Source organism: Cucumis sativus, chromosome 1 (assembly GCF_000004075.3).
Source record: "Cucumis sativus cultivar 9930 chromosome 1, Cucumber_9930_V3, whole genome shotgun sequence".
Lineage (NCBI taxonomy): Eukaryota > Viridiplantae > Streptophyta > Magnoliopsida > Cucurbitales > Cucurbitaceae > Cucumis > Cucumis sativus.
This window is the reverse complement of record NC_026655.2, coordinates 19,940,787-19,957,104: the sequence shown is the minus strand read 5'-3', so window position 1 is coordinate 19,957,104 and position 16,318 is coordinate 19,940,787. Positions and strand designations below refer to the sequence as shown.

Sequence of the window (16,318 nt, the reverse complement as noted above, 5' to 3'; positions counted from 1 at the left end):
GAAAAGGAAAAAGAAAAGAGAAGATATATAGTTCTCAATAGTGAATTGGGTATAAATAAAAAATAAGTTAAAAGAAAGCAAAAGTAGAAATGATTAATGAAACATATAACAAAAAAGAAAAGGAAAAAAAAGAATATTCCATGGAAAGAAAAAGAAGGCCCCACCTATAGTTTTGTAGTAGAAGATTCGATCCCATTTTAAAATAAAAAAAAAAATGGCGTATGATTGGCGAAAGGCATAATAAAATTAAAAGAAGGAATAAAATAGAAGATGCCAAGACTTTGATGAATGTATAAATTGGTGTTACCTGCATGCCCCAAACCTCCTCTGCATAATACAATCTTCTTCCTTTCCAATTCATTCATTCATTTCATTTCATTATATCGCTTTCCAGTTTTCACCCTTTTTCTTTCTTTTCTTTTTTTCTTTTTCTTTTTTGCTTCACAAGTAAATCAAACCCACAATTTCAATTTTACTCCTTTTTTTTCCATTTCATCCTCATCCTCAATCTCAATTTTGTCCAGATTTTTCCTCCCCATTTCCCCAATTTTCATTTCTTCTTCTTCTTCACTCCCTTCTCTTCACACCCACAACACGATCCTTATCTACAATCTGCATTTCATTTACTCGGTAAGAACTCACCCTTTTCTTGTTTTATTTTATTTTTATTCTTTTTCCCATCTTTTACTTCCTCTGCATTTGTTATCTATTTTGTCGTTTGATGATTTAAGTAATGGGCGTGTTTCTCTTGGGTTACCATGTTTTGTTTTTGGCAGTTTCTTGGGGTTTTGAGGGTGTGGGTGTGTTTGGTTTTGTTTGGTTTTGTGTGTTTTTTAATGGGTTTTGTTTATTTTTGGTGACTGCATTGTTGAATTCTGTTTTTTGTGGCTTTTAATTACTGATTACAATCAAAACCTTTGTAAGTACGTTTGATTCTTGAAGTTGTAACGATGGTTTTGCTCCAGGGATTGTTGCATTTCTATTATTTTGGTTTGCTTGATGTATAGAGAGTCGTGTACTCTTGTGTAAATCGAATCTTCATGACTTGGAATTTGAAGTAGAAAAGTATGTTAGGCTTGGCTATTAGATTTTTTTCTTTCCATTATCGATTCTCTTGTTTTATACACATGTATTTGATATTGTTGCATGTATGCATAAGGATTCTTGGTTGTTAGAAAAAATAAACAAGAGAAAGAAGAAGATAACCATGAGAAATATTGCCATGCTAGTCGTTTCTTTCTGTATTGCAAGGTTCTTTTGATGAAGGACAAGGAAATCTAAGAAATTATCTGCTCTTTCTACATGCTTACAGTACTTGCGTAACAATCAATGCTGTCAAACAATCATAACAACAGTCCTCCTACTCCTAGAACCAGATTAGAGAGACTTCTTAGGGAAAGAGAGCTCAGGAGATCGAACAAACCTTCTTCTCTCAATGAAGAAGCACGAGATGCTTACAGTCTGGGAGAAGTCAATAGTTACGATCTCTTCACCAATGCTGGTGATAGTTGTGGGTCGTTTAATGAGGAAGATGTCTTAGAAGGGATATCGGTGGTAAAAGATATCTTTGATGGATTCCAAAGGCCGGAAGGGAGGACTTATAAGCAACGTCTTCTTGTTGTAGCGAACAGGTTACCTGTGTCTGCTGTTAGAAAAGGGAAGGAGACATGGCATCTCGAAATTAGCGTTGGTGGTTTAGTCAGTGCACTTTTAGGTATGTATTGTATCGTTAATTTCATCAGGTTGATTGTTGCGTCATCTTTTCCTTTGCCCAGTTTCAATTTCATGCGTTGCTTGCAAATGTACAAGTCTTTTACTTCATTCTGTTGTCTAATTTTACTTCATTATTTAGTGAACTTTATATGTTAACTAAGGTAAAAGTCTTTTCCCTTTCTTAAGGACTAAAGGAGTTTGAGGCAAGGTGGATTGGTTGGGCTGGTGTGAATGTACCTGATGAAGCAGGACAGAGAGCCCTAGAGAAAGCATTAGCTGAAAAGGTACGTTTTTTACGATGACTCTTGATACTCTCAAATTTGTTCAATAATGCTACATTGACATCACATATGAACCCTTTGAATTTTGCCTGAAGTCTATATGATCACACAATTTAAGTAACTTCCATGCTTACTAAGTTTCTGATTGCAGAAATGCATACCGGTCTTTCTTGATGAGGAGATTGTTCATCAGTATTACAATGGCTACTGTAACAACATCTTGTGGCCTCTATTTCATTATCTTGGTCTCCCACAAGAAGACCGTCTTGCAACAACACGAAGTTTTCAGTCACAGTTTGATGCATATAAGAAGGCAAACCAAATGTTTGCTGATGTTGTAAACAAATATTATGAAGAGGGAGATGTTGTTTGGTGTCACGATTATCACTTGATGTTTCTCCCAAAATGTCTTAAAGAGCACAATAATACGATGAAAGTTGGTTGGTTCCTTCACACCCCATTTCCATCCTCAGAAATACATAGAACTCTACCATCTCGTTCAGAGCTGCTGAGATCTGTTCTTGCAGCTGATTTAGTTGGGTAAGCCGTTTATTTGTGTTGTGCTGTCTTTTCACGTGCATGCCACGTTTTAATGTTTCCTTATTACCTCCTACGGTAAGACTGGAACCTCTTTCTTATTTAAAATAAGAATCAAAATAAATTTTCATTCTCTAAATGTCGTGATAGTGGAAAAAAGGAAAATGAAGCTTATTTATTTGATCTCTGGTGCATGGATTCTTATTATAGCACATAAGTCTGTAATGAAAGCTGGATTTTCTATTCATCAAAGGATTGACCACCTTAGCCTGTATTTTATTGCCAATAGCTTTGTCTCATCGATTCTAATATCTTATCACAATAATTTGAGTTTCTTCATTATGTGGATTTCCAACTTATAGTTCTCATCTCACATGTGCTACCATCTTCTTAAGGGTCTGCTAGGAAGCAGTTTTCTTTCTCGTTCTTTATATTTCTCTAATATCTTGTAATAATTCAGCACGAATTATGTATATTATGTGGATTTTCAACTTATTATTATTCCCTTTTGTCACACATTCTGCTTTTTAAAGTTCAGCTTAGTCACAACATTCTTTTCTCTTGTGTGACTGTTGCTTATTTCAAGCTGTGGACCAAAATGACACTTCATTTCTCCTACAGTTTCCACACATACGATTATGCCAGGCATTTTGTTAGCGCCTGCACCCGTATTCTTGGATTGGAAGGCACACCTGAAGGAGTAGAGGATCAAGGAAAACTCACTCGCATAGCTGCTGTAAGACCAATTGATAATTGTTTTTCTTCCCTTCATTGTAGTGTTGTGCAGAAAATTCTATTATTGCAACAGAAGTGTCGCTGCAGTCATTTGCAATTTAATATGTTGCATTTTTTTCGTTTGGTCTTCAAAATACAGTTTCCTATTGGAATAGATTCTGAACGATTCATACGAGCCTTGAAACTCCCTCAAGTCCAGGATCACATTAAAGAACTACAAGAAAGATTTGCAGGAAGAAAGGTAAGAGTTTGTTTTCCTTCTAGCCCTAAAGATTCCCGTTTTCCTATCACTTCCGTTGCTGTATGAATTCTATATACTAAAGGTTTGCAGAACTTTAGGCCTTTTGCAGTATTTGTAAGTGTTCTCGGTTAAGCTTGTTCTTAAACTTCATTTTGCTTCCTATGTCTTACAGTTTTAAATCTCTTCATTCATGAGAAAAATTAGTGGAAGTGATCACTGCATTGTTTGTCCTAAGGTTACTTGGGTAACTCTGTGTTCTCCCAGTTCTTCTGATGCAACTGACATCACCAGGTAATGCTGGGTGTTGATCGTCTTGATATGATTAAGGGAATACCCCAAAAGATTTTGGCATTTGAAAAATTTCTTGAAGAAAATCCAAAGTGGCGTGATAAAGTAGTTTTGCTGCAAATTGCAGTGCCAACAAGAACAGATGTTCCCGAGTGTACGATCATTCTTTCTTAAACATACATTATGTACGAGTTGTCAAGCTATTCTGAATTTTAGTTCGAAATTGATATTTCAAGGGAAAAATGTCTCATCTTTTTAGTTTGAAATACAGTATTACTGTGTTATCTCGAAAAGGAGGAATGAAGCATTTTGTCTTATTTGATGTAACAGATCAAAAGCTAACGAGTCAGGTTCATGAGATCGTCGGGCGAATTAATGGGAGATTTGGCACTCTTAGTGCAGTTCCAATACATCATCTAGTAGGTGTTCCCAATTGATTCTATTTGCATGGTTGTAAGTTGAAATGTTCAAGGTAGTTGCATTAATTTCTGGTCTCAGAATTCGTATCTTTATTATTTAGTCAGGGAAGAGGATCTTTTATATATATCTATATATATATTTTATCAGCAGTCCATGTTCATGTTGGAGAACCTCGACTAATTTCATTTCTTGAAACTGAAAAACTGTTGTCATTCTTTGTAGTACCATATTCAATTAGGTATGCTTAGTTTAAAATGTTTATTTCCATTAAACAGACAGAACATTGTTTCTGGCAGACTGTAAACTACGTCAACATTGTGGTTCTCCTACTCTTTCTATTACACGATCCTCTTCTGTCGTTTAACATAAATCATAGTGTAAAATCTTTTTGCATCAATTATGACTGTCTACGTGAATACAACTATTCTTGAAACTTAATACTAGAATTTATATTTTTTAAATAGTGATCCGATTACTAATTTGATGATGGATCAAACAAAGACTTATGAAATGCTTTCTTCATTTACAGGATCGTTCACTCGACTTCCATGCATTATGTGCTTTATATGCTGTCACCGGTAATGTTCTCTCTGGTGTAATTTTCATGTTTGAGATCTAATATATTCCTAAGTACCCTGCCTACTTGTAAATTCGATAGAAACCACGTGGCACCAAGAAAGAAATTCTAAATTGCATAGAAAGAAAATATGGCCAGTTGAATAGTTGAGAAACCTGAGGCATATGGTTAACCTTACCAGTAAACTATTTCATGTACCAAAATATATGCCTAACAAACATGATGTAACTGACCTAGTGATGAAGCAAGTGATGCCTCGATAATTGATTGATGATATGGCAAGAATTATTCATGCATGTTCACCGATTTCTTGGGTAGTTTCTTACAGTTGACTCTGACCTATGAGTAGTGCAATTAGTAGGCTATCTATGTTCAGCTAATCCCGTGAACATTATTGTCTATGTTTAGGTTTTGACACATGTACATCTTTAATTTTACCTTTGTCCTTTTTCAATTCTTACGCAGATGTGGCACTAGTTACATCTTTGAGAGACGGAATGAATCTTGTGAGCTATGAGTTTGTTGCCTGTCAAGCTTCCAAGAAAGGTGTTCTTATTCTAAGTGAGGTACTCCACGTTTTAGTTTCATTAAGATTTTGAAAGATTAAGCTGGATCTGAGCAGCTTATGATACCATTTCTGATGCTGTAATATGACGATCTTTGTAATTTTTTTGTAGTTTGCAGGCGCAGCACAGTCATTAGGTGCCGGAGCTATTTTAGTTAATCCATGGAATATCACTGAAGTTGCTGCTTCAATTGGTTATGCTTTGAATATGCCAGCTGATGAAAGAGAAAGACGACACCATCATAATTTTATGCATGTTACAACTCATACATCCCAAGAATGGGCTGCAACATTTGTGAGGTATTGATATGCACTGGTGACATTAATTTGCATCTAGCTTAATTCTCAACTGTATAAGCTTCTTGTCTGTTGAACTTCAAGCCATAGCTAACATGTTTTAACTTCCATGTCCCACTTCTACTTGCCAAATGAGGATTTTATGTAATGGAAGCTTTCTATTCGCTTCTATTACATAACTTTCATGTTCAAAGATATCATGTTCGAGACTTTGATGAAATTATATTTCTTTAAAAATTCTCACGTAACTTAGGCAGCAAGAAGCATATGGAGAGTAATGATAAAGAAGTTTAGATCCTCACAATTGCTCCTTCACTATCAGGATCTCTTGTATGGGCAAAATTGTGAAACGTAATCTAAGCATGTAACATTATATGAAAATGAATCGGTTGACAATCTGGCCAAAACCAATTGATACTTTATTTCTTCTGCAATTTGTCCTTGAGAAATAATTTTGTTAGGAGAAAACCGCACTTGCTGTTTGTCACGTTTCTGGGTATGGTTTAGGACACTCTCTCGCAATGTTTGACTTTCAAGTTTTTTGTCTCAAGTTTTATACAAATTAATAAGTTCTCTTGGCTGTAGCGAACTCAACGACACCATAGTTGAAGCTCAGATCAGAACCAGACAGATACCACCTTTACTTCCAATTAGAGAAGCAGTGAACTGTTATTCTCGATCACATAATCGATTGATTATTTTGGTATACTCCCTAAATCACCAAAACTATAACGAATGCAAATGTGCAATAAACTGCATGTTTAACTGGTTTTTCTTTGATTTTTGTTCTATACTTTATTTTCCAGGGTTTCAATGCTACCTTAACAGAAGCACTTGATGCCCTTGGAAGAAGATATGGCCAAATTAGAGACATGGATCTTAGATTACATCCAGATGTGAAAGAGCCCTTGAAGAAGCTTTGCGATGACCAGAATACTACAGTGGTTGTCCTCAGTGGGAGTGACAGAAGTGTCCTAGATGATGTACACTTCTTCTTCTGCTTTAATGCCTACTAATCCTTCTGTATCTTGGTTTGGACTTGAAATATGTTTCATTGCAGAATTTTGGCAACTACAACATGTGGTTGGCAGCAGAAAACGGGATGTTCTTACGTCCTACAAAGGGTGAATGGATGACGACAATGCCTGAAAATTTACATATGGATTGGGTTGAGAGTGTTAAGGTATGAACTAGGAAGAGTGATACAATACTATATTATTTTTTCATTTACTTCCATTACCTTCCTTTTGGTTTCTTATATCTGCTCATGAATGTTAGCATGTATTCGAATATTTTACTGAAAGAACTCCGAGATCCCATTTCGAGCTTCGTGAAACTTCACTGGTGTGGAACTACAAATATGCAGGTATGTAGCATTTACCATATTAATGAAATTAATTCTAGAATTTTTGTAGTTAACTGACTTGTACTGACCTAGATGTTGAGTTTGGAAGACTTCAAGCGAGGGACTTGTTGCAGCATCTATGGACTGGTCCAATCTCAAATGCATCAGTTGATGTGGTGCAAGGCAGTCGCTCAGTCGAGGTTCGAGCAGTTGGTGTTACAAAGGTGTGTTAAAGATTTTAAAAATGACAACTTAACTTTCAACAGAATTTCAAGGTTTGCTCGTAAGATATGACTGCATAGTGCATATCAAGAAAATGAAATCTCAGATGAGCTTTGTACGTGAAGAGGAGGAAAAAAGGAACACAAAGAAATGAAATGATGATGAAATAATGAAATCATTAACTATTGAACATTTGTGTGAAAACAGGGTGCTGCCATTGATCGAATATTGGGAGAAATAGTTCGTGACAAAGGCATAAACAAGCCTATTGACTATGTTCTCTGTGTTGGACACTTCCTAACCAAGGTATATACAAACATATTCATCAAAGATCCATCACTCAAGTAAAAACAACTGTCTAGTTTTTCTTATTTCCATACACACTCGTACATTCTCCTGTGATGTTTCAGGATGAAGATGTCTATACATTTTTCGAACCCGACCTTCCTATCGAAGTGCCAGCTGCAGCAGCGAGAAATACAGTCACCAATTCTTTTGGAGGAGTACCAGCACCAAAGATCTCAAACAATGGAGTCTCACCAAGCAGGTCAGCACGTCTCAAGAAACAACGCTCCCTTACCATTTTAGAAAAAAGAGCAAATACCCATGGGAGTGCAGTGTTTTGGAGGCCTGTAGTTCAGGATCGATTGTCGCTGCACGAGGGTTCGTCTGTTCTCGATCTCAAGGGCGACGATTACTTCTCCTGTGCCGTGGGACGGAAAAGATCCAACGCAAGATATCTTCTTGGATCATCAGATGATGTTGTCACACTTGTGAAAGAGTTGTCAGAATGTTCAGTGTCAAATTTGAGTTAGATGAACAAATTTGTGGTTTTAGAATCAATCATAGGGTGAATTCTCCATGGTCAAATTGACAGTGTATTTTAGTGAATAGCAAGCAATAAGTTGACATCCTTTTTTCCTTTCATTTCCCTTTGATAAAAATACCGTTCAATTAGATGTAACTGAAGAACACAACCCCACATAAATACAAATTTCAAAACCTTCATCTTTTTTTTACACAAACCCATATCCAATTTCAGAGCTTTTTTTTATTAATTAACGATCATATTCAATTCATCCACCCACTAATAGAAATCAATAACAAATGAACCCTAACAGATTTGGTAACGTTCTTGTCCTCGTTCTCTATTTCCTGTTATGTGTTCCATGTTTCTTCTCTTTTAGAACAAGTAACAGAAATGTGTTTGATAATTATTTATGTTTATTGTTTCTTAAAATAAAATAGAAATAGAAAATGTGTTTGATAATTGTTTCTTGTTTTCTTATATTTTTTTAGGTTTATTTTTTATTTATTCATGTTATTTTATTCACATCTAATTCAATTAAACATTACACCACTCACTTTATCAAACCTAGATAAGGAAGATTGATTTTCTGGTAATCTTATGGAGATCAAGATGAAGATTGAGATCTAAAGGACAGGACCGACGTGGAGGAAGACAAAAACCAATGATGAAGAGGAGGACCGAAATCCACAGCGAAAAGGAAGACAAAGACCCACACGACGAAAACAAGTATATAACAACATTTTAAAAAATTGCAAATATAGCAAAACTTGTCAAAATCTATCAATGATAGAGTCTATCACTGATAGATCATGTTGTAAAAATTGGTCTATCACCGATAGATCATACGAACATCAGTGATACAAGTCTATCAGCGATAGTTTTTGCTATATTTGCAATTTTAGCTATATCCTTAACTATTATTCCTCAAATGGTCATTCATTACAATTACCCTATGTTATTCATACATAGTTTGAATTGAGCTTTAATTTAATCTCGACTGAAATATTGATATAACAAATGATTTATCCATGAGCTTAAACTTTTAGGTTCAATGGTGATTTAATATGGCATGAGAGTAGGAAGTCTTGTATTCAAACTCATTTACTTAACCCATTAATTACCATAAGTTTTGAGGCAAATGATTTCCCTTTATATTTTTAAAGAGTTTATCCAAGTCTTTTAAAACCTACACTACACATGGACGATTTTCTTATCCGACAATCTTTGCAAAAGGTAAAAGTTGTGGGTTTTGGGGTCTGGGGTTTTTGAAGTTCCACTTCTTGTTTTGCATTACTACCTCATTTTTACTCAAAAGACCTACCTAATTCTGCAGAGATGTTCGGGCCTCTAACTTCAAGCGGGTGGAGTGGGCTATTATTGTTCACTCCATGTTTGGGACTCCAATTATAATGTTTGACATTTCCAACTAATTAACTATATTAATAATATTCCAAAATTCTTTTTATTGCAATGTTTATTATTTTCTACCTAGACTAAAATAGTTTGAACCACAAACACAGACAATTATAACCTACAAACTATTATAACCCACAACTTATAGTAACTACTAGCTATAATAACCAACTTAGCATTTGAACATTATTCCCTAGTTTATAACTCGGATCTTAACGTAATTTCCTAATTAACTTTCAGATGTACCTTATATTATTCTGTTCGTCATCTCCTTCTGCAACACTAAATATATTGAAAGTTTTCCTTCTCAAACAAATGATACTTTCTGACAGCATAAGGGTCTCAAATGAGTTGGGAGCAGGCAATTTTGACAAAGCCAAAACTACCATGTTTGCAACTCTCAAGCTTTCTGTTCTCCTTCCTCTGCTGGTTGTTTTAGCACTTGCATTTGGTCATAACACCTAGCCTACCTTCATCAATAGCATTACAATAATGGATGAGTTTTCTTCCATGGTGCCATTTCTTGCTATCTCAATAACGCTCGACTCAATGCAAGACGCCATATCAGGTTCGGTACTAAAGAAAACATTCTTCCCATTCATCAGTGCCATCTTTCTTATAATTACCATTCAAGTGCAGGGGTAGCTAGAGGCTATGGGTGGCAACACTTGACTGTATACATAAACTTGTCCATGTTCTACTTTATCGGTGTAACAATGTCAATCCTTCTTGGGTTTAAATTTAGATTATATGTTAAGGTGACAAACTTTACACGCAATGTGGTTGATAATTGTTTCTTGTTTTTTTTAAAAAAAAAAAAACAGAAAATGTGGTTGATAATTGTTTCTTGTTTCCTTATTTTCTATGAGATTTATTTTTATTTATTCACATCTAATTCAATTAAGCATTACACCACTAACTTTATTAAACCTAGATACAAAGATCTTCTAGTAATCTTATGGAGATCGAGATGAAGATTGAGATCTGAAGGACAAAACTTGCGAGGAGGAAGACAAAAACATGTGATGAAAAGAAGGACCGAAATCCACAACAAAAGGGAAGACAAAGACCTACGACAAAAACACAGATCTAGCAAAAACCCACAGATTCGACAAAAACCTACAACGAAATGTCAGATTCCGCGCAAAGAGGAAGAGAAAAACCCAGAACCGACGAAGAGGGAAGACGATGAGAGGCGAAAAGGAAGATGACAAAGACAATGAGAGAAAGAGGAAGACGATAGTTATTTGGAGAAAACGATAGAGATAAGAGAAAGAAAAAGAAAATAACATGGAAAATGGAAAAGTAAAATGAAATAGAAAAATAATTGAGAAAAAAGAAAAGAAAACCAATAAAAATATTGAGAGAAAAAAGAACCAATAGAAGTAATTGAGAAAAAAAAAAGTAAAATTAAACCAATAAAAATAATTGAGAAACTAAACGAGAGAAACTATTTTTTTCCAATAATTTCTTATAAAATAGAAAACATTTTTTTTTTAAGAACAAACAGGAACGTTACCAAATACCTTCGTTTCTTAAAAAATAAAACAAAAACAGGAAACAGAACGTTGTCAAACAGACTCTAAATGGATGAGTATCCGGAATAAATCCCAAGATGGATTGTCGTCTTCCTCGTGGAAAAAAAAACAATGAATCGAGAGAAGGGAGAAATTCTCAAACCCCAATATAGGAATTCAAGCTTCTTTTTTGGGAAATTGCTAGAAAATGAGCTTATAAATGTAAGAAAAATATGAAAACAAGGAAGTTGGAAAGAAGAAGGAAGCCATAGGCATAGCCATGGAGAAAATCCAGAAATGTGTGAAGGGTAAGATTGTTTGGAGTGATCAAGTAGGAGCTCTTGTTTGGAGTTCTTTTGATAGGAAAAGGAATGATTATAAAATATGCTCATTTCACATCTATTTTAAAAGCAATATTCTACTGCTTTTAGATTCAAACTAATCAGTAGAGAGTTAACTTTGAATGAGCAAATATAGCATTGATTCCTCTATTAATTATCATATCGCACATAAAGAGTAGGATATACCTTTAATTTGATGAGATCAACATCATTACACAAAACACTTCTTCTGGGACACATTTTTTTTAAAAATGTCCACTAAATAAATTTTGGTTTTAAAGCACCTTGAAGAATGTATTTATCAGTAACTTTAAAATGCTTCCCCCACCAACTACTCGAGTACTTACCATCATTTCTTCTTCTTCTTCTCAAAATCACTTTTTGTGACTACCAAACATTAATCATTTCTTTTAAATATAAAATAAGGTTTTTCACAATAATTTGACACCAATATAAATATGTCCTCTTACAGAGCAACACATAACATATCAGAAACTCAAATGAAAGTTCTAGTGCACTCTTTATATACGTCTAACTCTTAAGATAATTTATTGTTGTTGCACTCAGATGGAACTAAGCTTCGTAGTGAGTAGCGGATATCTTTCTATTCAAATGTAAATGCCTCTAATTTTATCGATAGGAATCAAACTGACTTGACTTTGAATAGGTAGTACTACTATGGTCCAAAATGTTTTAGAAATGAAGATATCTAACAAACCTTACTTTTATTTATTTATCTTCTCTCTTTTCAAAACTTGGGTGGGGTGCCCATACCCCAAACCATAAGTCTAATGTTTGGTTTATAAAATTTGGGCCATTCAATCACTACACAACTCTCCATCGCTAGCTTCAAACTCCACAGCAGAGCTGCCATGGCCGACGACCATCCCCCACTCCAAAATCCCCAAAAACTTCCATTAAAATACCGCCTCCTCCTCCGTCTTCGCTCCTTCGTCTCCCACAAAGCTCTCCGCCCCAACATGACCGTCAATCGCTCTCTCATCTCCCTCTTCGAGTCCAAAGTCTCCTCCTCCTCCACCCCTCGCGACGGCGTTTTCACTTGCGACACCGTCATCGATCCCTCTCGCAACCTCTGGTTCCGCCTTTTCGTCCCTTCCTCCACTCCCCACGACCTCCCCATCCCTCTCCTCGTCTACTTTCACGGCGGCGGATTTGTCTTCTTTTCCCCTGATTCCCTCCCCTTCGATATTCTCTGTCGCAAACTCGCTCGCGAACTTCAAGCCGTCGTTGTATCTGTCAATTACCGCCTCTCTCCCGAGCATCGCTATCCTTCTCAGTACGAAGACGGATTCGACGCTTTGAAATTCATCGACGATTTGGATTCTAGCGCGTTTCCGGAGAAATCTGATTTCAGCCGCTGTTTTATCGCTGGAGATAGTGCCGGCGGAAACATAGCGCACCATGTCATAGTCAGATCTAGCGATTACAAGTTCAAGAAGGTGAAGATCAGAGGTTTAATTGCGATTCAACCGTTCTTCGGTGGAGAGGAGCGGACAGAATCGGAGATTCGATTCGGAGAAACGCCGACTTTGAATTTGGAGCGGGCGGATTGGTACTGGAAAGCGTTTTTGCCTGATGGAGCGAACCGAAACCATGTGGCGGCGCACGTGTTTGGAGAGAAGGGTGTAAAGATTTCGGGGGTGAAGCTTCCGGCGACGCTTGTGATCGTGGGAGGATCAGATCAGTTGCGAGATTGGGATAGGAAGTATTACGAGTGGTTGAAGAAGGGCGGAAAAGAAGTGGAGATGGTGGAATATGCTAATGCGATTCATGGATTTTATGCCATTCCTGAACTGCCCGAAACTTCGTTGCTGATTGAAGAAGCTAAGAATTTCATTGGCAGAATAGGGAGCAGTGTAAATGATGAATTGAAGTGAAGATGACGATTGATCCCATCATTCTTCTCATCTTTTCCACCAGAAAAGTAGGAGATTGCAATATCCTCGTTATCAACCGACGCTCAAATTATTCAAATTAAAATTACTTTTCTCCTCTTCAACAAATCCTTCTTTAAGATAATTTCTCTAAACTAAATGGTAGTTTTTATTGTTTTTTTTTTTTTTTAATTTATAAGTACCTAAGTGTTATAAAATATAATATCAAAATAGATCAATTTGAGAATACTCATATTCACCACGCCGTTTTATTAAATTCATTTTATATAGTTCAATTAATTTTAGGAATAATTGAACAAACCATCTCTGAAGTATGGGTTTTGTTACCATTACACTCAACTCTTCCAAACTTTGTGAAGTGTTGCAATTAATCCATTAGATTAAAATTGGGTGTCTCACGTAGGCATAGTCGAGGCAAATTTGTCCTAAGAGAAAAAAAATTCTAATTAGATAGAAAGTTGGAGAGTAACAAAGGAGAAAGAGGAAAAGGTGATCAATTTGCATGTTTTGGTTGCTCCTTTACCACATCAAACGTAGTGGTCGTCGCTGTGTTTGCAGGGAAATAAATTTGATAATCCACACCAATTAATAACTGTTGATTAATGGCTCGTGAAGTTATGGATCAATCCATTTCTATATAATTAGTGGATAACACGTGTATGCACGTTAATTTTTCACACAAATAGTATGAAGTTATATTTATTTACATCTGATTTTTTAAAATAAATTTTAGGAACGACTTTTGGAAATACATTTTTCAGTTTCATTTCTAGAGAGATCTCTTACTAAAGACTTGTTATATGCGTGTAGAAATCGAATGAACTAAAATATATAATGAATTTGACAGTATGACTATGAAACAATCAATTCAATCAAATTTTATATTGATTAGTAGAGTTTTTTTTTATACGTATCAATTACATATCGAATATTTAAATGAATTGGAATTTTGGACATTGGCATTGAATTGATTATTATTTGGACAATTATGCTAATTCTAATATATTTTATGTATTTCTATCATATTCGAGAAGTATAATTATTTAACAAATTTTTCGAAAATTATGATTTAGTTATTATTTTGAAATGAATAATTAAATTTAAATGAAAATATATTATTAAAATAATAATTTTTTTTTTCCATTTGATCACTCAATTACAAGATCCATAATATACTATTGTGGTAAGCACATTCTACATTTTACATGATAAAAAAGGTACTTAATTACAAAAGCAATAATTAGAAATTGAAAAACCTAGTTCTTTGGCATCCTCATGCCACTTTGTTATTTTTTAAAAATGAAGCTTATGATCGTTGTCTCTTTAGTCTTCCACTTTTACATCCTTCATCCTTGAATTCTCATCATCTTTTTTATTTGGTTGACTGCTTGTTCTTAGGTATCGCAAAAATATGACGAAGGTTCGTGGACTTTTGTAGCTTTGGCTAACAAATCTTCATTTGAACTTATTGAAAGACTAATTTCTTTCTACCCTAACTTTTTGTTATGACTTTGAACATGATCATAAAAGAAAAGAATGAGATATTTGTACCTAAATATTTGAAAAGGGAAAGAATTTGAAAGATTGAAATAAATATAAAAAAATTAATATGAGATAAGAGAATGTGAATAGATGGGAGATGAAGGGATATGAATGGTTTTAGAGAAATGTTAATGATATAATTAATTGGAGAGAAAAAGTTAAAATTATTAATATCCAGTTATTTATTAATAACTAATTTCAAATTAAAACATAAATAAAAAGTAAATTACAATGAAACCAAATTAGAAAAGAAACAAATCTAATAAGAAGAAGGACAAAATTAGAAACAAAAAGTTTCTCCTCGTCCACACTTTTATATATACCATAGAAGATTACGAGGTCTCATAAAATTTAAGGCATGCACATACAAACTTCTATATTCTCTAGCTATCAATATACTAACTTGATTGTCGAGTATTGATAGCCAAACATCACATTGGTACGAGTTTCTTTATATTGTAAAGCATTGATTTTTTATATTCCATCACAAAAATTACAAATTCACTGTTGATACCAAATTTTGGCATCAGCTAAGGTTATATAATTGGTTTATCTTAAACTTTGATACTACGTACACTACATTAAATCTATTGAAATTTGATATATGTCAAAACCTAGAAACAATTGGTTGTTGTGCAGCAGAAAACTAATTGTCTTGAGAATAAAGTTAATTGTCAAAACCAAGGTTGGATCGAGTACATGATTTTAGTTTGATTTGTAAACGTTGTTCCTCCCAAATGTTAATACACTCACATCCAACCTACAGTACTCGATCAAATCAAGATACCTTCTCCTGCGAACAAAAAGACAGAGAAAAAGAAGAGAATTTTTTCAAGATGAAAAATTTAGAGATTGCATGATTTCAATAAAGAAAAATAAATGACTGAAAATATTACAGCCGGATATTAAAAATATTATGCTGAAAAATCATCTGATGTCAAATGCGGATGTTAATTATAAGATCATTTTCTTTGAGGCTGCATCTGCAGAAATCAATGTCCTAAAACAGTATAAACCCAACTAATCAGATCTCCACCACTTATAATGAAAATTTGTGTTAAGCAATATGCCATGATTTGAACTAACTCAGGGTTACCACCTTCAGAATTTGGAGTAGCTAGCATGAAGTAAAGCTATCTTCGTACTGCTTTTACTCCATTTTTCTAACCCCTTCTATATGCACTTTGGAAAATATCACTACAAGAACTCATTACATTCGACCCACCTAAACATGTCAGGAAAAGAAAAAAGGTGTTGATTAATAGTACTCATCCAAAATTTCATTAGAGACATGTTCTACCGACCCTAAAAACTAAAGAAGACGACAAAGATCCTCTCCCCCACAAGAAATTAGCCATGGGCTACTAAATCTCCACTGCATTGATGTATCAAATAAGGTATTAATCAAAATCAAACAAAGCAAATCAAAATGGAAGTCTAATTTATCTATTTTAAAAAATGGAACAACTAACCCCTACTTGATCTATTGAAATTTAAAGCTCTACAAACTTTATATTTTATGCAAAATTTTAAAGGATTATATCCGTTAGAAATTTA

At 34.6% G+C, this 16,318-nt stretch overlaps 2 protein-coding genes across 2 annotated transcripts; both read left to right on the top strand.

Moving 5' to 3' along the window:
* The first annotated feature begins 300 nt into the window (after positions 1–300).
* Positions 301–8,246, top strand: LOC101213690 (alpha,alpha-trehalose-phosphate synthase [UDP-forming] 1). The gene is made up of 18 exons (XM_031880407.1): positions 301–630; positions 1,313–1,714; positions 1,900–1,997; positions 2,146–2,534; positions 3,153–3,267; positions 3,406–3,507; positions 3,799–3,949; positions 4,126–4,214; positions 4,745–4,793; positions 5,258–5,358; positions 5,470–5,657; positions 6,240–6,357; positions 6,461–6,637; positions 6,715–6,837; positions 6,933–7,020; positions 7,093–7,223; positions 7,429–7,527; positions 7,632–8,246. The coding sequence occupies exons 2-18, from the start codon at positions 1,330–1,332 to the stop codon at positions 8,034–8,036; spliced, it is 2,808 nt and encodes a 935-aa protein (XP_031736267.1). The 5' UTR covers positions 301–630; positions 1,313–1,329; the 3' UTR covers positions 8,037–8,246.
* Positions 8,247–11,839: 3,593 nt separating this feature from the next.
* Positions 11,840–13,460, top strand: LOC101206071 (probable carboxylesterase 18). The gene has a single exon (XM_004147348.3). It carries the CDS (start codon positions 12,176–12,178, stop codon positions 13,199–13,201), a length of 1,026 nt encoding a protein of 341 aa, XP_004147396.3. The 5' UTR covers positions 11,840–12,175; the 3' UTR covers positions 13,202–13,460.
* Positions 13,461–16,318: the final 2,858 nt, after the last annotated feature.